General features: G+C 44.0%; 1 protein-coding gene across 1 annotated transcript in view; it reads right to left on the bottom strand.

The window, feature by feature from the left end:
* Positions 1-20,302, bottom strand: part of CCDC80 (coiled-coil domain containing 80) — a 35,196-nt gene extending 14,894 nt beyond the window's left edge. The window contains exons 1-3 of the mRNA XM_019448365.2: positions 19,713-20,302; positions 17,353-19,259; positions 9,269-9,425 (exon numbers count right to left, since the gene is read on the bottom strand). Coding sequence (XP_019303910.2) covers positions 9,269-9,425; positions 17,353-19,248 — 2,053 coding nt within the window. The 5' untranslated portion in view covers positions 19,249-19,259; positions 19,713-20,302. The remainder of the gene's footprint in view (positions 1-9,268; positions 9,426-17,352; positions 19,260-19,712) is intronic.
* Positions 20,303-24,943: the final 4,641 nt, after the last annotated feature.

A 24,943-nucleotide genomic window follows, 5' to 3' on the forward strand; every position in this document is an offset into this window, starting at 1 on the left:
TTATCTCTACCTCACAGAGAAAGTTACAAAAAGCACTAAATGGCTCGGATGGAAGGAAGTTGGAGAATGTAGTAGATTTCAAAAAAATGGCCCCAGTTCTTCACCTTTCTCCATACCTACACTCTTTGTCCAGTGACTGTGGCTCCTCTTTAAAGTGATGAGTTAAACTGTCGTGCCTCTCGATTCTGAGCTCATCTATACCACATGCTCCGGCCAGTGCTAGGTGATGTTAGCAAAAGTGACATAGAGGCTAGAAATGAGCCTGTACATTTGGGATTGCTCTTGCCTCTACCGTCGCCATGAGAACAACATGCACGCTAGACTTCTGAAGAATAAGCTAAACCAAGTTACCCTGGCCTCAGCCCAGACGGGGCGACACCAGTTGATCCCTAAAGTGTGCAAGCCCAGCCAAGATCAGCAGGACCACCCAGCCAACCAGCAGCTGACTGGACATGCATAGGCCAGCCTCACCAAGGCTTGCCCAGCCCAGCCCAGCCCAGGTGACCTGAACCCTACAGGCTTATGACTGAATGTTTAATAATTACACACCACTGGAGTGTGTGGGTCGTCATTACACAGCCTTGTTGTGGCAACAGAGAAGTGATACGGACATTACCTAGCAGAACCCAGTCACGTTACTGAGAAACAATAATATATGGCGCATTAGATGAAACAGGGACTGAAGCAGACACTTTGGGGCACTGTCCATATCCTGCCTTCAGAAGCAAGGCTGCTGTGAAGGTTAGCCGCTGACTCCCTCTCTGAAAATCACTGACCTTAGAAAGGAGGTGCCTTTCTGCCAAGTCACACTCTTCCTAGGGGACAGCCCACATTCAGCGGCTGACGCAGTGGGGTAGATCTAAAAAACGTCCCCGTTGCCTCCAAGTGAACTGCTACTCCGAAGGGTTCATTGCATTACAACTAAAACTCCCTCTCTGTTCTCTCGTATCCCTCCCCTCTCATAAGCATTATTCCGAAGATGACTCCCCCATTAACCGCATGTATGCAAATCTCAGTTTCAGAGCCTGCTTCCCAGAGAACAAACCCATCACAGAGCCCACAAAGGAGCAACTGGCTCAAGTTTACCCTACTAGTTAATAACAGAGTGAGGGTTAAGGCTCAGTTAATACGACCTCATTCTTATTGAGTATTCTCTCTACTCAATACATAACCAAAACATACCAAAACATATCCCACCCAAGGACAGAGAAGACCTAGGACCAAGATTTAAGCCAACCTTCGTTCTAACTGGGATATAGCAAGAAACCGATGTCATGGCCTGTTTTCTCCTTTCAACTAAAAGATCTTCTGAAACGTTTTGACCTGACATTAAAAATAAACATTTTACACTTCCAGACTGCAAAGTATCTACATCCCAAATGAATGTTTGTGCTGAGGTGGAAAATCACAGTGAAAGCACTGATCAACGGTGGCTCCTACAAGGGATGACAGCAGCTCTACCATAAGACAGTGTCCACCTCTGGCCCAATTTGGAGGAAGGGATGTGTGAGGCCAGCTCCCAGCTCCAGCTGCCTGCCCCTGCCCCAGATCTCCACTACGTTCCACGTTCCGTCTCAGTCAGGGCTGGGTGAACACCAGGCTCTCCTCGGTCTGGAAATGCAGCATCAATTTGGCAGCTTCTTGTTACATTTTTGTAACAGTTTTGCCAAAGCTCTCTAGTCCTTTGCAGGGCTTAGAAGCAAACATTCTTGAGGACGCAATCCTATAAACAGTCCGCATGGTCTTGATCCAGCTAAATGGATTCACAGATCCAAACTCATGTGGTGGGATTTGGTTATGCCACACAGCCTGTCCTTGACCTAAGATGACTTAGGAGGGACAGAAGGGAGCTTGAACTCTGTCACACCCTGGTGGGGACTGGTCCTGTAAGTGGGGCATTGGCCTGGGTTTCCATCCTTTAAGGATCTCAATTCCCAAGTTGAGGTGGTAATAGATTTCTTCATGTATTTGTTCTTCCATGTCTGACCATAGACAGCAATGACGTTGCAGAAAAATTCAGCTCCAGCAACAACTTACTAATCACCAACTGTGTGCCAGGCATTACATTTGAAGTTTCCATCTGTGACGGCTCCTTCTCTACGATATCTGTGGTATCTCCTACTCCCACTCTGTCTCACCTGAGTTCAGGCATTCTGCCAATGTTCCTGGACCATTTCAGCCTCTCCCATTGCTTCAGAAGTTCTTTATCTCCTCTAACAGTTTTTCAAAGCATGATCCACTGTCTACCCTCACCTGGGTAGACAGGTGGGGCACAATCACCTGGGGCACTTGTTAAAATTACAATCCTTGGGTCCAGACCAATTTGATCAGAATTTCTAGAGGTGAGGCTCAGGAATCTGCATGTTAACAAGTTTTCTGGGTCGCTATGTTGCCATCTAAGGACAGGGAACAAGGACAGGATAAAATCCAAATCCTAGGCATAGCGGCCAAGGCCATTTCTGCCCTGGGCTCAGTCTATCTTAGTGAGCTGATCACTTAACTCTTCCATACAATATGCTCCAGCTTCTATTTTCAGTTTCTAGAAATATGCCTTCTCTTCCTGGAATGCTATCCCTACCCCTGTCTACATGGGAACTCCTAATTACTTCTGCAACCTATCTTTACCTCACCTATGCACTCACAATACTTTTAGCTGCTTCTGCAATAATGCTTATCACCCTGCATTGCAACACGTTGTTTACACATCTATCTTTCCACTAGATACAAGCAGTTCATCAACAGGGACTAACCTTTGATTGTCTTCTAAATCCCTGTAGCCTGGTACGCATAGACACTAGGTACAGATTTGGTAACCATGACATCTCTCCCCTAAGAAAGATGCCACGTGAGAAAAAAGAGGGTAGTGAGGGGTAGAGTGAAGGAGGTGAGCAGTTCTGGGTCCACATAGAAAATGCATCATCAAACCCTTACACTTCCTGTATCTTGTGAGCTTATAACACAGCCAGTCTAAGTGTAATTTGAGAAAGCTCATCATATAGATTTATTTTCTAAATTTGGGTTTTCACATATGAGGTCTTATAATTGTATTAACCACATTTAAAAATTTCTATATATTATGATATTTTGACATGTTAAAAACCCTTTCTGACTAGGGAGAGACTGCCTCTCCCAAAACTAGCCAATTCTTAGAGACAGCAAATCTGCAGCCTGCAGTAGCTCTCTGAAATGCAAACCAACCAACCCAATGCCCTGCCTCCTCTCTCTGACACGTGCACGCCAGGAAACAATATTCCTCTTCCTTAATCATCCAGGGTCAGGTACCAGGCAACTAGGGACCAGCCCTATAGCCCAAAGCCTGGTGAAATTATTCAAACTAGCCAATCAGAAACTCTGTACTTTGTCCTGCCTCACCTTTCTCTTGGGAACCCCAATAAAGACAGTGACCTAGGCTCTCCCCTCCCTGCTCTTACTGCTGCTTTCTGACCCAACCCTGGCTCCACTTGTGGGCCTAGGAGGCGTGCTGCAATTTCCTCTCTGGCACCCATGAGCAATAAACTCTATTTTCCTTTGGCATTCTGATCTCTTGAGTGTCATCCACTGCGCTGCACCATTCATCACCTACCTTAATAAACCCTTTCCGAGGTAACACACAACATAGATAAAATCTATTTATATGGCATTTAAAATATAACTATCCTGGGGTGCCTGGGTGGTTCAGTAGGTTAAGCACCTGACTTCAGCTCAGGTCATGATCTCACGCCCTGTGAGTTCGAGCCCCGCATCGGGCTCTGTGCTGACAGCTCAGAGCCTGGAGCCTGCTTTGGATTCTGTGTCTCCCTTCTCTCTCTGCTCCTCCCCCACTTATGCTCTGTCTCACTTTGTCTCTCAAAAATAAATACATGTTAAAAAAATTTGTTTTAATAATAAAATATAACTATCCTATTCAAGAAGTCAGCACAGGCCAAAGCTATGGATAAATCTGAAGGCAAAGACTCCATAAAAAGCTGAATCTTTTATTTTAACGATATTTCTGAGATTGCTGATGATAACCCTGGCCTCCAGCTATGGGATTTACTTTCTTTTGATTGGAAACAGATTAATTTAAATGACTCTGTAGTCGATTCTCTTGCTCCTATTTTACTATATGAATGGGTCAGTTGCCTGCCTACCAACCCATTGTGAAATGAGTGTCTGGATCAAATTGATAGGGGAGACTAACCTGGCCATTCCTGATCACAAAGTTGCTGCTTTCTTGGTCTCTAGAAAGAGCAACTTGTCCTATCTATGAAGAAAGCATCCTTCCAGATTCTTTTCTGTCCTACAGATTGACTCCCCCAAACCTGGGCAGTTATTTAAAATTTATTTGAAAAATATATTTAGAAATCTTTAGTGACTTCACATGGTTTACCAAATAAAATTTGATTTCTCTGTGCTGGTATTTGAAATCCTTTAAAATCTGGTGCCAACCTCTCTTTCACTCTGTCCTACACTTAACCGTCTGCTCTCCACCAAACCTAGCTGCAAATCAGAACCACTTGAGCAACAGTTTAAAAATATAAATTCCTGGACCTTATCCCCAAACTGGGTCAGTATCTTGGAATTGGGAAGAGAACTGGAGTCTCAATTTTCATTCTAATTTAGAAAGAGTACCTATAAATTGATATTAAGAAGAACAATCCAATAGAAAAAAAAAAGGCAAAGGACACTAAAAGCAAAGTATGAATGCTCCTCAAACACATGAAAAAATGTCCAATCATACTCATAGAAAGAAAAATGCAACCCACCAACACACTATGCTAAGATCTCATTTTTCTTTACCACATTGGCTGAAAACATTCACAAGCTTGGTTGTACAGTCTTTTGGAGAGCTTTAGGGAAACAGACACTTACACATTGCTGGTGGGATTGCAGTATGATACAACTTGTGTGGAGAGAAATCTGCTGATATTTAACGAAATTAAATACATTTTCCATTTGGCCCAATAATCCTGATTCTCAGAATCTATTGTAAAGATATACCCACATAGATAGAGTAACATAAATATAAGGTGATTTGCTGTGAAACTGTTTATAATAGCAAAATACTGAAAGCAATCTAAATGTCTATTAACAAGGGTACTAGTTAAACTATGATAGGCTCTCACAATGACTTAATAAAGAATTAGGATGATTTTTGTATACTCATAAGGGAAGATTTCCAGGAAATATTTTTTAGGTGAAAAAAGCAAAGTCCAGGGTATTATATATACTATATTTTGTACTAAAAGTGTGGAGGGAATACAGATGTTTATATTTATTTGTATTTGCATAAAGAAGCACTAAATTCATAAATAAGGAATCATAAAAATACCTATGGGGCAGAGATCAACAGGGTAAAGGGGTCAGGAATGGGTGTAACATTTGTCTGTGGATACCTTTTTGTGCAGCTTTGACTTTGGAATCCAAAAATCCAATTCTCTTTAAAAAAATAAATAAAAACAAAAAGTACTTTGATAGAATCATCTATCAACAAATCTCCATTTTCAAGGCCCCTCCAATGAATCAACCCACTTTTCAAAATTTTCTGATATTTACACCTTCTCTAATGACTGCAACTGGAAGAGCTAATTCCTCCACCACATTCTCCAAGCACTTGTTTTGTATGGTTGGCATATCAGGTGCTTTTCACCCCTTGATCATCAGGGGTTGATCTTGACACTGACACACTTGAGAGGCAAGAGGGCAGTGAAATGGGATGATGGACAAGCTGGGGGCAGGCTCCCCTGCCTCGAGGACACAGCGTGATTGATAATCAAAGACGGAATAAACAGAGAGGGACGCCAAGCCAGTGTCTGGAAGTGTGATCACTCCCCCAGCCTTGCGTCCCTGCACAAAGTGGCAGGGTCTGAAGAAGGCAGCTGCCAGGCACTGTCACTACTGACGGAAGAAAGGAGGAGTTGGGGCAAAGGGTCAAATTTTCAGGTGCTCCTGAGGAAAAGTGACACTCTACATTGTTATGGAGCCTATGAGGCTTGTCCATAAAGAACAATTCTCTTCAACAGGATCAAAGACAGAAAGAGAATATTAGGCTGAAATGGAGTCTATCATTTTCACCTATCAAAGGTATTTTAGAAATGCACCCATGAATTCTTTATTCATGGGACTATGGAATCACTTTCTTTCCTGTTGTCATGTTCCATCCATGAGCCCATCAACTTCCCCACCTCCTTTCTCATCAATTACCCTTAGAGTCTTCTTCCTTCAAAGGAGGCCATCAAAGAACTTCCTTTGTCCCATAAAAATGTCCATATGTTCTGGTCCTTAAAATCCGGTGATTGACTATCAGTGTCAAATATTTTTCAGCCCTCTATTCTGCTAAGAAAGAAACATGTTTGCTGTGCTTTCCCCTCAGTTTCTCTTTTCAGTTCTGCAACAAAGTGTCTTAGGCCAGCAACTTCTTCCCATCTGCACACTTAGTCTGTAATTCCTCCTCTTGACATAGATACAAATTTTTCTACCCAATTGATATTTTAAATACCACTAACAATTGGGAATGCTTTAATGTACCATGTCTTTCTAAACTCTCATGTATAATATTATCTTGGATGAGAAAACCAGATGGGCTTATCCTGCATTGCAATTTCCTCAGGCATGAGTGACTTTCATTAGGCTAACGACTGAAATCTTAAGGTAAATTTCCTGGAATTTGTGGGTCCATCATTTATAGTTCAAATACACTTAGCAAGATGGACCAGCTGGTGAGTACAGCCCACAGTGTAGTTGGATGTGGGTCTCTGTTTTTGAGGCCCAGTAAAAGTCTGGAAGAGGAGAGACTACTTGATTTATTTTTAAGGAAAGTAAGGCCATCTGATAGATTTCCAGCTGAAAATTGGTCAAGGCTAGAGTTTGGTTCACTGAGCCCATGATGCATGCCAATTCCTGTTTTCCCATGGCTGGCTCCCAGTCTTGGCTGAAAGTTCTACGGCCTTTCCCATAAGGGTAAGCTGGGACATAACATGAGGAGAGAAAGGCCTTCCAGGAATTAAATGAGGAACAAAATAAAAGCCCCCCCCCCCCCAGATCAAGTCCAAACTGCCATTCAGTGAGAGGCAAACACCAATGCACAATACCTGATTTCCAATAGGGCAGGGAAAAAACCCTCAGTGCCTCTACTGCTCATATTTAATCCAGATGTCTAAAAAACAGCAGGATTAATGCTAAAAATTTGCCAAGGCAACACCAGATGCTTATAACAGTTGGGACCACATAGAGACTGAAGTAGAACATATAATGATTTTTCCAAACTTCTCTGAAATAAGGAATGAGGTTTCTTTGTGTAAGGGTTGGTGGGCAACACATTTGACACTGGAAACACCTGGTGGAGGAGGCCTTTTATCACCAGCCAGCACCAGCTTCTGCACTAGATTGAATACCTACTTCCTTTCTAGACATCTGGGCTGTAATTAAGCTCACTGGCTCTTGCTACTATTTAAAAATCCAGGAAGCTAATGGTTGAATCTCAGTTAAACACTAAATATGTGGCTTTGTAGTATTAGTCTTTGGGGCTTTGGTTTTATTACCAGGAGTAGTAATGCACCTTGTGACCTCGAAGGGCCGTCATGAGGGTTCACTGTTAACATTCTGTAATTAGCAGAAAGCAATTACAAGTCCCTTTTCATTATAGGTGCTCTAGTCCCTGTGACAGTTCGTTGATTTCCAGATGCCTGCCAGAAAAAATGGTGGTAATGATGACCACACCATAGTACTTATTATATGGCACATATTTATACACATTATCTTACTAAATCCTCACCATAGCCTGTGAAAGAGATATAATTATTTTCAAGGCTGAGGCTTAGGAAGTAACTTGCCCAAAGTCACACAAGAAATAAGTTGGGACTGTTGGTTTGAACTGGTCTGTTTGACTCTAGACCTTCTGTCGTATCTTCTGTTTGTATGTATGAGTATTGTTGTTTTGGTAAAGGACCTTGTTGTTGTTTTCTCTCCCAAACACACACCGCACAGGGATTAATGTCCACAAACCAATCACCAATCCACAATGATTTATGATGGGACATTGGAAAGGATGGAATTTATTTTCCTTTGGAGCTATCTCAGTGGAAGGTGAGTTAATAAAAAGAGAGAAGGCATAACTGAAATTCCATATCTGAATAAATTCTAGAGACCTGCTATACAATATTGTGCCTCTAGTTAAAAACACTATACTGTGCACTTAGAAATTAGTTAGTTATGTTGTGTTTTAACCACAATTTAAAAAATATGATTTAGAGGCCAGACAATATTCAAACCAAATGACATTCTCATGACATAATTATGACTACTATGTGTTCTGTTACATCAAGATCACATGACAGAAAAATCTGTGAGCTAATGTGTTATATATATTGAAGCTAACTGTTAACTAATAGGGAAAATATGTTTTATATTCTTTCAGAGGAAATATATTTTATGAAAAATAGGCAGGATATGCACATGGTAAAATATGAAGGACTTTCATTATAGTTAAAATAAAAACTTTGAGAAGTCGAGAATACGTGAAGGGTAAAAGTTTTTTTTTTAAAGATAAAGCCCCAGAGATGTAATAATTATAAAAGAAACTGGGTGGGTCTGATCTGGGGCTTCTGACTTTGTGGCTGAACTACTCACAGTAAGTCTTGCGACATTCCCATGAGAATTGCAAGAAGTTAGACAGCTGCCCAGCGCTGAGCTGTGCACCTCCTGAGCCTCACATGCACCATTAATATGAAAAATTGTGAAAACTCTACATTAAGCCAAATTCTTCTGCTCTCCAAAAGGACTTGGGTGCAGTTCAGTCCACACTTTCAGTGACTTTTCATTTAGCTGAACAGCGTCTCTCAGCCCTCCCCAGTCTTGCCAGAGTCAAGTGCTTCCAAGGGCCTGGCAGGTCCCCATCTGTGAGTGAGTCACCTGCAGCATGAAGGCAGCAGGAAGATCAGATGGTATTAGTCACAGGCAAGAAGACTCCAGATCCAGAAGAAACTGTCTACATACTTTTCTGGCTGTCCCACCACTGTATTACCTCTCACATTTTTCTCTACCTTATTGATCTGCAAACCATAGAATTCTTGCATATTTTTTTTTTCATTTTAAAGTGCCAAAAACCTACACCAGAACCATGTGGAACAGTTAACATAAGTAGGTAGGTAAGCTGACCTTTGTTACGACAAGGAAAGAGCCCTCTGAATACCTGAATTTTCCTCTTAATTTCCCACTGACCTCTCCCATAAAGTTTGTCCCACCTTACGTATGAGAAAAACAATAATGTAATTAAAATGTTTAAGAGAACCTAGCTGGAAGTGGTCGATTTTCATGGTGCTGTTGTTGACAGGGCCAAAGATGGTGATCACGGAGATTTTCCTGGTGGCCATCTTGCAGAAGCTTTCCAGATACTCATCTCGCTGTTGCACATACATGTTGTTCTCAACCTTAGGAGCGGTGATCAGCTAAAGGCAGGCGGAGGCAAGCAAATATTAATTCACAGTGATGGTTGTACACAGAGGCAAAATCCAAAGGGAACATTTGGAATAGAGGGCTGGCAGTGACTGGCACTAAAGTCAACTAAAGCGCTCTACTGGACACTTAGCATAGTTAGGGCCAAAACAGGCCATTCGGAAAGGCCCTCTTTATTTCAGTGGTTCCAGACACAGAGTTTTCTATTCCCACCAGTTATCTTTATCACCAGTCTCCATGTGCCTTAGTTTTCTCATCTGTGAACTCTGCATAGGAATACTTGTTTTGCAAGGCTGTTACGAGCATTACATGAATGCTTGACATGTCATGATTGTTCAATAAATGCTACCTCCTTTCCTTCCTTTTGGTCTTCATAATCCTAATTGGCAGCTCACACATTTGTAAGTTCAGTGGTTTTTACTCTTTTGTGTCATGTCCCATAGGGTTGAGAGAGCTTCATAACCAGGCCTGGGGCACTACGGAACATTCAATGACTCAGTATCTTTAGTAGGCAACTTGCAGAAGGTTTTTAGGATGGCCTTTTCGCCTATGTTTTGTCACACTGGGCCTATACAGAGCTTGTGGCAGACTTCTTTGACATTCGAATCCCCCAACAGGATGGATTTTTACTGTTTCATTTCAGCCTTCTTTCTAATTCAGACCTGGTATTTTTCACCTAACTCCTTGTGTCTTTCAAGCTCACTTTGAACCCCTGAGTTCTGGGGAAAAAAGAGGAAAAATAGAGCAAAAGAAAGAGATGCTGTAGGCACTGGAGCCATCTGGGACAACATATTTTGTAATTTTGTAGAAAAAGAGAATATCCTTATTTTTAGGGCTCCTGTTGAATGCTCTAAGAATGTCTCAATGCTCCTATCTAAGTGGATATAAAAGCTTTTCTCCTTCCTTGATTATTTTTGTAGCCTTTTTCTGAGCCTTCTCCAATTCTACCACATTTTTCATGAGCAGAAACCAGAACTGTATACCTCACTCCACAAGTGAGTGGGCATGGTGGTGTTCACCCTGCCCACTGATGTGAAATTTCATTCTGAGGATGATCAGGTCTTTGTTGAGCTCTTTGACCCCACATACCTCACTAGGCTAGTGTCTGCAGTGAAGGCTGTCTATTGATCTTTTGCTAACTCATCACTTACCTTAGAAACCAGCCTCTATACACATTTCTCGAACTTGACCACATTCAAATTTATCAGCCACTTTTCTTTTTTTCTTTTTCTTTCTTTCTTTCTTTCTTTTTTTTTTTTTGGTATTTCCTTTCCTTTCTTTTTCTTTTTTTTCAATATATGAAATTTATTGTCAAATTGGTTTCCATACAACACCCAGTGCTCATCCCAAAAGGTGCCCTCCTCAATACCCATCACCCACCCTCTCCTCCCTCCCACCCCCCATCAACCCTCAGTTTCTTCTCAGTTTTTAAGAGTCTCTTATGCTTTTATCAGCCACTTTGCTACTTGCCCATCTAAACTTACAAAATATTTCTGAAGTTTGTGACTATTAGCTTGGCATTTTTCAGAAAGGAAGTCACCATGTTGCTAAACCTCTTCCTCACACTTTATCAAAATGGTTACTAAATCTGCTCCCAGCTTGATATTGGTATTTATCTTTCTCTGTCACAGATGTGTTAATTGTTGCCTGTAGGCTTTCCCCTTTTAAAGATTTCCTGTGCCTGCCAAATTCTATCACTTGTGGATATCAAAATGTGTTCAATAACACTTTTGAGTGGAACATTAACAAAGATTTTTCTGAGATGAAATTTTTTTCCCCTCAGGTTGTTATTTACTTTAAGTAGTCATGATTTTGTTTATTTTTGATTTCATGTTTATATGCCTGTTCAGACGGACAGGGTTGGGTAGAAAATGCTTATTTTAGAAATGTAATTTCCCAAGAGGAAAAATAGTATTTCCCCAAATGTATTCCTTGATTCATACTCAGCTTTAAAAAAGATTTAAAGTGGCTATAAAAAATACACGGTGATGATATTTTTGCTTTGTTTGTTAGTTTTTAATTAGCTTTATGATATTTGAAAGCATTTCTTCAGCTTTGGTGGTGGCCCAAATCTTGGAGTTTTATTTTCAGTTGGTATGTTTTAGGTTTTTCTTTGTGGCCATTCTTTGCTCACAAACACACTATTTTAAAATAAATGAATGTTTACGTGAAAACACAAAACCGTCAAAAACAAGGATAAGTTCTACTGGTAATGATCTTGGATTCCTTTTTCTATATCTAGAATATATTTAGAGGAGTGCCCATGTGCTAGATGACTGATAGTTACCTGCCACTGTAACTTCAAATCCATACATTTCATTCTTGACATATTTTGCCATGAACTATTACAGTCTATGATATGACATGACATGACAGGATTTCCAGATTCCTCAAAACTACTTCTGGTCCCTTTGTCCTTCTTGTGCATAACTGGGGTTTGCAGACAATATAGAATCTCATACAGAACCTCATCCTCCCCTGCCTGGCAGCTTTTCTCGGTACCTCTGAACACCGTAGCCTGAGGCCATTGGATACCCAGTGGGAATCCAACAGAAGTAAATAAAGAGCCCTGATGTTTATTTGCATCTCAGGACCTATGCCCAGGGATGCCTTAACCCACCAGTGAGGTGACATTTATTTTGCATGACTCATTTCCTCCCTCCCTCGGCAACCTGGCCCCAGGCTCTCTCTTGCTAACCTTTCCTCTTATTCCTCCCTTACATGACCACTTCACTCTTCAGCCAGACTGCTCTCAATGGTGAAATGAAAGGAATCTGGGCAGAGTGGCACAGAGAAAGGGTGTCTGCAGCCAAAGCGGGAGGGCCTGAATTTTCTCCTAGTTCAACCGTTGGCTACCTTGCAGCCTCAACAAGACCACTTAAACCTTATGAACCTTAGCTTTTGCATCTTTATAACAGAACAACTCTGCCACTCATCAAGTAGTAAAAATCAAGAAAAAAATTATATCTATCTGTCTATCTATCTATCTATCTATCATCTATCTACAGGCTGTGTGCACACAAACACCATACGTGTATGTTGCCTCTGAAGAGTTCACTCTCATTCCTTCCTCTGCCTTGGCCCCTATCACTCTTTCCACCCAGAAAGCTCTCCCCTCCCCTCCCCCTTATCCACATCAAATGTAGTCTTCAAATGCAAGATCCTTCTTAATGCCTTTACTGGCCCACAATGGTCACTTTCTTCTTTTAATTGCTCTTCAGATGCAGGCCCACATTTCTCGGGTCCCACAGATCACTCCAGCCAGAGGAGAGGAAGTGGTCCCATGCTGAGGAATGTCTAGATGCAGCCTGCAAACCAGCTGATAAAGACACTCCCCCCCCCCCCCCCCCCCCCCCCCCCCCCCCGCCCATCCTCATTTAATCTGCTCCTCAAGTTTGCATCAGAGGAGGCTGATCATGTGAACATATTTCGGCGACTCTTTCTCTGTATACTGACACCTCCAGCCCATTCACTGTTCAGTTCGGCAGTATTTCCAACGGTATTTAAAATGGTAACCGTGTCCAGTCCCCTCTTCCTAAAAAGAGCATCCTAGAACTTTTTGGTAAACATTATTGTCTGACACTTGCCCTCTTTCCAGTTTGGTGGTGATAAATCAGGGCATGTGTCGTGAATAGAGAATTGTGTCGTGTTCTTTTTTACATTTCTGTTTCCAACTGGTGTGTTGGCACAAGGAGCCTCAGAATGTCATGAAGCCAGTTTGCATAAGTAAAGGGAGCAAACAGGAATGGGAGGATGCCAGAGGGAAGATATTTTAAGTCTCAGCTTCTTCTAAGTGCTGCGTTAGGATCAAAACACTAGATTTTTACAGGATTCTGAAAAATGACATTCAAGCTAGTCGTCTCAGTAAAGCAGAGCTTTGTATCCCTTTCTAAAATTAAACCAAATAAGTGGCTTGTTGTCCCAATACCCAGATTTCTGAGGTAAGGCTAAAAGTGTGAACCCAGTTGCATTAGAAGAGATTCAGTCTCCAAAGAGTACTTAAACTTGATCTTGAGTCTATGCAGTCCCACATTATGAGGCCTCTTGCTAATTGACAAGTAGGGACATCTCGGGGCACAAAGTGGTGGCTTTACAGCTTGGCTCCACATAGTTCCAATGTTTTCGTGATAAAAGGCTTAACTGTGTTCTTACGTTGTCAATCCCAAACTGACACCAACCGGTCTGAGGGATTAAGTTAACAGGGATTCAGTCTATTGTTCTCCACTGACTGAGGGCCAGGAAAGCCAGAGAGCTGAAGTGCAGAGAATTACCTGGGTATTAAAGGCGGAAACTCTACATTGTTGCTTAGCAAAAAAATGTTGACAATTGATATACCTGGCCGTTTACCTGAGTAATTTAAGGTTGAAAGTGAATTTTAAAACATCTGTATTGATTAAAGGGATGAATTCTTAGTTTCCCCCTCACTTTACTGCTTATGCCCACTAGAAGCTCACACCCATAGGAAGGCAGAATAGAGGGAGAGGCTGGAATGTGAGCTTTAAAATCAAACAGGCCTGGGTGCCTGGGTGGCTCAGTCAGTTAAGCATCCAACTTTGGCTCAGGTCACGATCTCACAGTTGGTGGGTTTGAGCCCCGCAACCAGCTCTGTGCTGACAGTGCGGAGCCTGCTTGATTTTTTTTTCTCCCTCTCTCTCTCTCTGCCCCTCCCTGACTCATGTTTTTTTTCTCTCTCTCTCAAAATAAATAAATAAACTTAAGAAAAATCAAACAGACCCGAGTTCTAACTCTGACTCTGCCACATATTAGCTGCACACCTTGGGAAACTTCTCAACCTCTCTGAGCTTCTTTCCTTGGCTGTACGGTAGAGTTAATCAGTCCTTCCTCATGGGGTTGTTGTGAAAATTAAACCACACAGTTTTGGTGAAGCACCTTACGTTGCCAAAGGATGTGCCCTTTTCTGTTCACAGGCTGACAGGCAGGGGCTTGGAAGGACTGACCTCTGGCCTCAGAGTAGGAAACCTGTTTCTACTTGCAGCTCCTTTGAAGGTCCCTACTATGATGTTCACTCATACCACTGCAGCCACTGTTTCTCTAAAAACTTGGATAAGGAGTGATTACATGATGTTTTCACACCTAAAGAATGATATAAATAAGTGTAAAAGCACTAGGGCTTTATGATAAATTGTACTTGGGCGCCAGGTTACGGAAACACTGGAAAGATGAGCTCAAAGTCCTGCGTGATTTCTGGGAATGACACCTTATTTCAGTCCGAGCACACTGGGTTAGGTTGAGGCCAGTTGGAGGTATATGCTGTCAGCCGTCTTTAACAACTCAGAGCGTGCTGAGCCTTAGTGAATATTAATTGAATCACCGAACCTCCTGAGTAACATCGGCGTGTCGAATGGGAAAAATGAGTAGAAAAAGACAAATGGCACCAATAAGCCCTTTCACCCAGAAACACAAGTCTCCTCTCTGCCTGGTGACATGGAATTTCTTTTCTCTCCATCTTTTGCTATTTTGTCACGTTTATTTCATCTTGTCTTTTCTAACCCATTCCTATTTTAGATATTAGCTCTTCAGAATACACATTTCTGATAGGATCGTCAGCTGGGCACATGTGGGACGGCAAGATTGAACTGCCTCCTCTTGCTACTTTCTTTCTAATAACAAACCTGGTTCGTTCACCAGCCCCAAAGAGCAACACTGCCCTGAGCAATCCCAGCTGGTTTCTGTTTTGCCTCACATGACATCAGCAGAAACTGTCGCTTGATTTTCATTTGCTAGAAATTTATGATCAGGGATACTGTTTAAAGCAGAAAATAGCCAGCTGGACTTTCAAATCCCTGACTAAGGGAGTAGAGAGAAAGGGGGAGAAATGAAAGGCATGACTAATGTCAGGGATAGAGTATGAAAACCTCTTTCTTTTGAGTCAGAAACCAGGGGCAATGGCAGTATTTGCCAGCCGGGTGCACAATTACAATCCTGACATTTTACCCAGGATTATTTCTCCCCTGCTTGAACCCTGCCCACGAGGAACACTTCGCCTGCCCTGTGGGCTAAATGGCCAGGGTTGGGTGATGTGCTTTCACAGGCTGGACTAAGTGCTGTGTACTCAGGAGGGGCACACTACCAATGCTTGCCCACACCCCAAAGACAGCAGTTGACTCCCTTGGGTTCTCTAATAAACATTTAAGTACCAGGTAAATTCTTCTCTGAAATAGTGATTCTTTGGTTCTGACTAAAATATTCTCACTTAAATTTATGTCCTCTGAAAATACCCAAGTAGCTGTTAAAGTACTCTAGCAGACAGCATATCCTCTACTAATTTATATACTTTAAGGCTCAGTTAAAAATGAGTAAAATATACCAAAAAACAAAACAAAACACATAACAACACACATACACACACCACACAAACCTGTACAATCAATGAAAACTTACGTTTTGTTCTAATACATAGGTACACTATTGTGGAACAGCTAAGACAATTTTGGGACATGTCTCGCCCATGATAAACACCACCAGGGACTCTGCTCAAATGCATATTTCAGCTTTTTTGAAACCACTAAAGATGAATGGACACCAGAGTCCTGCTGCTCAGATTCTTAATCCATTAATGACCAATTAATCCATCATTAATCTGGAAAAACTAAAAGCCCCTTTGAGAGATGCCTTGAGAGAAGAGTGCCTGTCTCCTTTGGTGGGGATAATGCAAGGTTCAGAGTCACCTTGTGCCTTCGGTAGGACAGATGCTGTCCTCGGTGGCATGAGAGGTCTCCTTCCCACCCATGTATCTGAAAAAACTCATCCCTGACCCACATTGCCCAACATTAATTTCTGATCCTTTTCTCTGAAGTGATTGTATGGTACCTTCTCCTCCTTGACAGCCTGGAGTAAAATGACAGTATTAAGAAGGGGTAGAAATCTTGGAAGGGCCCTAAAAGAAGGGGCAAGGAGACATGGAGAGGGGAAGGAGCCATTCTCACATGGCTGATGACAACTGCCCTTACATTTAGGATGGGATTCATTTCTGTCCAAAGGCTTCCTTGGATTTGACTAGATTCTTTCATCATTCTTTGGATGGAGGCAAGTAATGGCCAAAAGAGAGAGCTCCTGAGATGGACCTACGGCTTGCTCAACATCAGTGGCTTCAGAAACACCCACAAAGTAGGAGAAAGAGCTGCTTGTCTCCTTACACACACACACACACACACACACACACACACATTCATTTGACAGGGGCTCAGGAGAAACTGACATCTGTCTCTAGGGTATTGGAAATTGGAACAATCAACCCAGTTCCTCACACTCTACCTTTTTGGCCTCTTACTGGAAGCTGGGCAGTGACGAGGGAGGCAATCTTTAAGGGGAGAAGACTTCAGCTGGTTTTAAAGTATTTGTGAGGGTCACACCAACAAGGACCCTCCCCCACTCCCAGTCACACTCACTCTCTACCCAGGCTGCCTTACTTTCCTTTTTGAGGCTTCCATGTGTTGATACAGACCTAATTAGGGGGAAAAGGAAAAACTTTACCAATTCTCCACACACATGTGTCTAGTTCCTAAGCTCATGAAGAGATAGTCCTTTTCCTAAGTTGTCACCAGAGTCAAAGCATGCCATTTTAGGAACTATACCCAGAACTATCCCTTGGGAGAGAGCTAAGGGTGGGGGATGGGCAATGACAGGTTTGGAAGAAGCTGAGCATAGGTGCCTCCCCAGGCACAAGGTCTGAGGTCCTCTGGCCATTGAGTCTGGACCTTAGGGCCAGGAATCTGTGTGGACAGAGGTTCACAGAGCACCGGCCTGGCTGCCCTCTCTTGGCATACCTCCTGATCTTCTCCACACGGCCTGGGTTCAGCCACAGCCCGCCGTCTAGCAACATGATTTTAGAAAAATAACAAAGCAAACATTAACGTGCCCTGCTTCGGCCCACAGAACACTGCTGGGGAGATTACTTACAAGAAGTCGTCGTTTGCCTTCAAAGGACCCCAGCAGATCGGTCACGGACTTCCTGGGACTCTGAGCGAAGTGTTTTGTGGTGGGTTTCAGGTAGCCATCCTGCTCTGTTTTCCCTACTTTTTTCTTCTTGCTCTTCTCTTTCTCCTGCCGGCTCTTTTTCTCAGCCTTATCCTTCTTCACTTGTTTTTCACTCTTGAGTAACTTGTCTGTTTTCTCGTTTTTCACCTTTTTTTTCTTCTCCTTCTCAGGTTTCTCCAGCTTTTCGTGCTTTTTGGATTCCTTTGCTTTCTGGGGGGGAATATTCCCCACCTGCAACTCGTCCTCCAGCTGAGAGGCAGTTGGCCTGCTGAGGTCGTATTTACTCTCATACTCATTGCTAAGGATTTTGTCCTGGACTTTCTTTTTGGGAGGTTTCCCCTTCGCTGGCTTGTGAGGACCTGGCACCACGTTTGGGTCCCGGTGGCCGTGCTCCCGCCGGTCGGTGCGGTTGTCCCGGAGACGGCCCGCGCCCGCCCGCGTGCTGTGCTCCGAGGCGGTGGTGGGAGGGGCAGCCGTGAAGCTCTCCAAGCTGGTGGCCTTGCTGGGCCTCCTGGTGGCCTGCAGCCTCTCCCTGTGCTGCTCCTTCCTGGGCTGGGGGTAGAGATTCTCCGAGGCCCCGGGCTCCCTGGCCGTGGCCACCTCAGCAGTTGCTGGGGGCCGGTGGGCGTCCGAGGAGGGGTGCGCCCTGGGGGTCCAGGGCCTCTGGGTGGTGGGAAAGGCCGTGGTGGTTGTCGGTCTTGCAGCCGCGGTGACCACCCGAGAGGTGGCCCGGGTCACTGTTGGCACTGCAGCAGGAGACAGGGTGGTGGTGGCCCTTGGGGTTGGAGGAGCGGGGGGAGCAGCAGCCGTGGCGGTGGTCGGCTTCCTGAGCACCTTCCCCCGAGTCTCTCTGGTCGGCGGGACTTGTGCTCGCCTCGGGTCTTCTTTTCTCTTCTCACCGCTCAGTCCTGGCCTTCCGGCTCCTCCACCATGGTTCCCCTCCTCCACCACCTGGCCCTCTACCCCAGACGCCTTACATTTTTGGACAAAACCCTTCTGCCTGATTTTCTCTATCCGGCGGATGGGGCCCTGGTCGATGATCTCATACAGGGCCTCCAGCCTGACCGGATACGGGTAGCGCTCCTCCACCTGCAGCGTCTTCTTCAACAGCACCATGCCGAACTTGCCCTTCTCCAGCTTCAAGAAGCTCATGAGCTTTGGGACGAGGTTGGGGTCCAGGGGCTGCTCCAGGACGCGGCCCTCGCTGGTGATCCTGCGCACCTTGCCTCCTTCCTCACCGGCCTGGTGGAACAGCACGATCTGCTGGATGTGCCTCTCGGCCAGCTCGCAGTACACATCGTCCTTCAGGAGACTCATCATCAGGCGGTAGTAGCCTTCCGAGGCGTGCGGCGCCGAGATGACCCACACCCTGTTCTTCCCTGCGAAGCTGGCGAGGATGTTGGGAGAGCTGGACCCAGAGGGGAAGCGCAACACTCTGGAACGGGCTGAGGACCCCTCATCTCGGATCATGTCACGGGGAGAGCTCGGGGCTCCTGGTCTCTGCTTCGGTCTCGCCGGGGCTCCACTGCCGCGCGGCCGGGCTGGTGGGGCTGTTGCGGGGGCCACCCTCAACACGGGCACACTCCTCCTTCTTTGGAGAGGCGGAAGCTTTGGTTCTTCCACAGTGGTTCTCTCAAGTCCCTGAGCCTTCCCTGTGTGCCTCAGAAGCCGAGCTGGCCTTCTGTGGACGGGGGAGACCAGGGGCACCTTCCGCCCTCCGTGGCTCCCTCTATGCATGGCATGGAGGTGGGGTTCTGATCCGCACACCAGCCACATTGCCAGCAGCATGGTAACACTGAGTCCCATTCTCCATGTCATTGTGCAATCCACTTTGAAAGGCAGCGGGGTCAAAAGACAGAGAGGGGGGAGGGGGAGTAAAAAAAAAAAAAAAAGAAAGAAAGAAAGAAAGAAAGAAAGAAAAGAAAATCATTTAATTGCAAACAGAACTGGGCATTTTTCTCTTTCTCTATCTTGGCCAAGGGGTGGGGGAAGGGATGGTGAGAGAAAAAGGAAGGAGGTCAGGGAATGGAAAATAGGATGAGATCCTGTTGCTTTTAAACCCCTGCAATTTGTTAGTGCTTAACAGAGACAGTTCCATTAAGCAGGAAACCCAGCTCAGTTCCCCATTCAGCCTGTGTGCACCGTTTCCACGGGCTCTCTGATGCTCCAGAGAAAAGGCACACTGAGCACGTTAATGATGACAACATTCCTATTTCATTTCTTCAAATAAGCAACAAAGAAACAAACAAACACACCAAAGACAGGAAAGATTACACACTTACATGGTGGCTCATGGAGATGGAATGTAGAGGGTTTAAAAGGCAATCTGAAGTGTGGTCCCAGGACAGTTTTCTAGATGAAATACTTTTCCTCCCAAGCCTCTTTCTCCTTTGCAGGCTGAGCGGTACAAAGGGGGGTGTGCTGCAACTCCAGCTCCCAAAGGCGCCACCGACCCACAGCCTGTCCTGACCTGAGGGTTGAGCTGCTTTCTTCTTTCCTCTGGCTGTCTTTTCACCTTCTTGACAAGTAGGATGAGGTGAAAGGAGCTGTCCTTGTAAGTCTTTGCTTCTCCATTTGTCTGTAGTTTCTGCTCGGTCTCGTGTGTCTGTGTGTGCCAGTCCCCTGTGCCAACAACACAGGGCGCCCCTGGAAGTGGAGTCCCAGCTAGTCCTGAATCTTGCTCTTTCTCTCTTTAGAGTTCCAGGATCCTTCTTATCACCCTTTCCCCCACAGTCTGGCTTACTCCCTTTGTTTCCAAGCGTAAAAGCACTGGGATTAATATGTTTTCCAGGCTGAGGGAAAACACAGGAATGTGATGTTGAAAAAGACTTTTTTCTTTTCCTGCGCTTCTCTCCTCCCTTTATTTCTCCCCACCTTTTTTTTTTTTTCCTCCTCTTTTCCTTCTCCTTTTTCTTCTTCCTCTTGCCTGGACTCGGTCCCAGAAATGCCAGGACAACCTCAGTTTTGATCCAAACCAAACTCAAACAACAGCAGCCGCTGGAAATCAAGGAAACTTCACTAAGAATTTAACAGATCAGCAAAACACCACCTCCTTCTCACTTCAGCACGTTGAGAGTGGACTCTCGGTGGGGAAGGGGAGGGCTGCTCTTTGGGGTGGGGGAGAGTTTTGAAACACTACCCATCATCATAAATCACTTTAGAATAGGATGGCTGAGGACTTAACCCCTTCCTTGCCAGGAAGGATAGTTTCCCTTCCTGTCTGTACTCACATTGTACTTTGGAAAGGGAAAATTCTCAGATTTCTGCATCTGGCTGCTTGGCTTTCCTAGAGACAGATACTCGTTTGGCTCAGGGTGCTTGGCTGCACATCCACAGACAGTATATATATTTATAGTTCCATGTGTATATTTTTATCGCTTTCTCCCTGTTTCATGTGTTTAGTTTGAGGTTGGAAAAGCCCGTGGAAAACATGACTGGGTTGTTTTTATTTTATGCTAATTGGGGATCATATTACTGAGTTCTTGTTCCTAGTTTTCTCTTTGGCATGGAAGGAAGCTGGTAAAAGGTTAGAAATGCAAGCAATGGCTGCTGTTCTCCTGAGATTGTGATTGGTCATTACATCAGGAGAAGGGCATTATGATCTCTAGTTCTGGGCTCTGGCTAGAGACGCTAGGCTAAGAGAGAGCTTCCTCAGAGAACATGATCGTGTGTCTGGGGGTGTGGGGGGGTATAGTGCAGTATTGTGCTCCCAGAGGCTTCTGCTGTCTGGAGGGTTTTAGGCAATCCTTAGAAGTTGTCATATCAGGTTCCAAAGGAGAGACTGAGACAGCTCTGTGCATCCACCTCCTGGACCTGCCAGGGGGATTTAGCTCTTGGTGGTGAGAGAAGGCGCCTCGGGGTATACAGATATTTAGCCCGGTCTCTGAAAGAGCACCATTCAATTGGGATTAACGGCCATAGACAGTGGTGAACCAGGATTCTCAGAACACTCCTTCAAGCTAGGTTGTGTTAATGGTTACCCTCACTGGTTCCTAATTGCCACCCCCTTGATCAGTCCCATCTCCGACTGGTCACATTTACCTTTCCTTCACACAAACTCCCAGCACTGAATTAAAGACCTGTAGGGGATTGAATGTAGGGTTCTCAGCCCACAGCTTCAAGACCAAGGTGTGCCAAGAGGGAAGGCTCTCCTGTGAAGCCCTTTCTGACACTTGTGAGTACAGTAACAAAGGTGAACTTCAGACAGAGACTCTGTATCTACTGGGGTTGGGGAAGACTCCCCCTTTCATGGGATTCACCTGTTAAGTTGATCAAATAAATGCCTCTGCTAAGTTGGAAGTCCTAGATGTTATTTTCTTTCTCACATCATAATGTGTTCCACATCTATCCCTTACTGAGCTTTCTTCTTTCCTTCTCTTTTACTTTTGTCTTTTCCCTACTAATAACGCTACCATTTATTGTGCGTTTTCACATGAATCCCTGGGCCTGGTGCTTTTGTATCTTCCTTTATCTAACCCTCATAGCATCCCTACAAGGTAGGGGGGATGACCCCCATTTTACAGATGAACAAATTGAAGCTTAGTAAGTTTAAATAAATTTCTCAACATCGCACGAGTGGTAAGCGGTAGCTCTGAAATTTGAACCCAGATTTAGAACTATCTACCCAGCATTATGCTATCCTGTCTCCCTCTTTCATTTTCTCCCCATGCTTTCTCTTTTTTCCTCTTCCTTCCTTTTTGTGTTTCTCATATTCAGAGAGAAGTATTATTTGTTTTCTCAGCCAGAGTACTTATAATTTTAGAGTGCTGCTTTCTGGAATAACTAACAGTACTTCTTGACTTTCTTAATAGGTTCTCAAAGTCTTTTATCCTCTTTCTTAAACATCCCATGCCTTTAAGCAACCTCCTAACGATGTGTACCACATTTGCCCCCTGTGCACTGGTAAAGTTGAAATACAGTCAGTTTTGCCATGGGGAATTGACCCAGAGGGGAAGACAGCCCAACCCTGAGCTGGGTGTGTCTTCGTGGGGCTTTCTTCCCTTCTGTGAGCTCCACTAGATGGCGCGCAAACCACGTAGGCGGAGGAGGACCGACTCAGTGCCTCCCCAGAGCTATCTGCCCCCCACCTTCCCGCACACACGCACTGCCAGAGTGGGGCTTCTCCTGCCTGTTAGGAATTTTTCAACCTCAATACCTAAAGCCTTCCCTGAGACCTTAAGAGTCCAGGGAGCACATACTTAATAAAAGCAATTAGGAAACAAGTGAGAATCCACAGTTTTCTGGAGAATCGTGTACTGATACATGGTCTGCAAAGATTCTCAATTTCTAGTCCAAGATTTAAGAGCTCTGTATTAAAAAGTCTTCCACGGAGATATTTCCATTTTTCTATAACCTAAAAAAGAAACAGTGACCCATTAACTGAGAAGAGAGATTTGAAAGAGATGGATGCTGAGGCAGATGGGGGTAAAAGGAATACAAGTTTAAAGTGGACTTTAGAAATGCTAGTTTGGGAATTCACTGTGTTGAAACTGCCTGACACCCGTTGCACAGTAATTTGGAGGGAGGAAAGGAAATGAATGAGCAAAACAGAATGGCTTTGGAGACACAGTGTTGGGAGTAGTTATTTGATGAATGTGGGAGTGAATGTAAGGAGGCATCCAGAAGGAGGTGTGCTAACTGGTCAGACCCACACTGACCTAAAGCTTCAGCAACCTGGGACCAAGACTTGGGAAAATAGCAGAGCTGTTTTATCCACATCTTTGTGGCAGAGGCATGGAATGGCACGTTGAGGTTACTGCTGGGTGTTTTTCGTTTTTATTTGCAGACCTTAATCAAATGTTCAGTCTTAAGAATGAAGACCACATTTGTGTCTTTCAGAATGCAAAGGAATTCTCCTCTTTCTCAGTATTCAAAGGGTAGGACAATGAAAGAAATAAACAACAGGGTCCAGGGAAAAGCCAGGGATGTGTTAATTCAGGATGCTGCCAGTCCAAAGAGGCTCTGAGACAGGGTAATTCCCAACAAAGAAACACTCTAAAATTGTCCCTGGAATGTCAACAGGGTCACATGTTTGATCCAAAATTGATGAATATGTGTATTTAAAAAAGTAAAATAAAAATAATTATTTGATAAGATAATGTCCCAAACTATTGGGAAACGGTTATTAATATTCTTTTTATTCATTTTTTTAAATTGCTTTAGAGTTTGTCGGGGGAGACTTAAAGGCACTTTTTTCCCCAAGCGGAAGGTTATTTAATTAAGAGAATGTTGAACTCCTAATAAGAACAAGTAGAAAGATCTTGCTATTAAGGAAGATTAAGGAAATAAGTGAATCACCTAATGGCTCATTTTAAATCTTTGAGGTCAATGATTTGAAATTTAGGTCCATATTGGTTGTCATTCTGTCTGTGCAAGAGGTGTAAATTTGTGGGCATATCAATTTGCTGCTTGGGAAGGGATAGACAGTACCTTGTTAAAAGTCTTAACCATTGGCCATGTAATGCATGCAAAAGATTTCTAGCAATCAGGTTTAAAGAGGCAAATTCTAGTTACTCTGCTCTTCATACCTTTGTATATAGCGAAGAAGAGATCAGTGATCCATTTTTTTTTCCCCTTCTTTCAGCTATTCTCTCAAATATTTGCCAAGAGTGTAGACTTTGTATCAGGAGTGATACAGGACCAGGCAGTCTCTTCCCTTTAGAAACTCACAGCCCATTGGAAAAGATAAACAATTTTCAATTATACTTGCACAGCGATACCACCAACTTCCTCTTTGTGTAAAGATTCAGTGCTGACTATGGCTACAGCCAATATGCACAGAGTCCATTCCTGTTGGAAACTTTGCTCCTTCAGTTCCCCCAGAAAAAGGCTTCCCATGGCAGCCACTGCATGACACTGGAAAATCTTGCTTGGTATGTTCCATTGGCTCTAGAGTCCCCTAGAGTCTACAAGAGTCTAGATACTCTGTGTGGCAGGAGGTGCTGGATTGCCTGACCGCCCTTTCATCCTCGTTTTCCAGTCCCCATCTTAGTTCTGTCTTCTGCACTGGCTCTGCTAAGATTGCCCCATCTTTCACTTGTAATTTCTCTATATTGTGCCTGCACTCTGGGTTTTGATCACATCACTCAGGATACCACCTTACATAAGGAGGGGCTAACCAAGAGGATGGCAATGCACTCATTCAACAGATATTTATTCAATGCCAGGCATTGCTCTAGTCACAAGAGTTATAGCAATGAGCACTCCCTGACCTCATGGAACCTATATGCCAGTGGTAGGAAACAGGCAATAAGGATATGAATAAATAAATGAATAAACAAACCTGTACCCAGATAAGTGCTTGGAAGAGATTTTTTTTTTTTTTTAAAGAGAAGGGAGTAAAAGGTGATGAATAGAGTGTGGCCATTTTTAAATAGGGCTCGAGGATAATGGTCCTAAGGGAAGCTAGGGGAGCTAGTCACTCAAGTGTTGGGGGAGGGGAAGAACATTCTAAGCGGAGGGAACAGCAGGTACACAGGCAATGAAGCAGACTCTTATGCAAGTGTATCCCAGA

The sequence above is a fragment of the Panthera pardus genome, unplaced genomic scaffold (genome assembly GCF_024362965.1).
Source record: "Panthera pardus isolate Hobbes unplaced genomic scaffold, ASM2436296v1 HiC_scaffold_16, whole genome shotgun sequence".
Classification (NCBI taxonomy): Eukaryota; Metazoa; Chordata; class Mammalia; order Carnivora; family Felidae; genus Panthera; species Panthera pardus.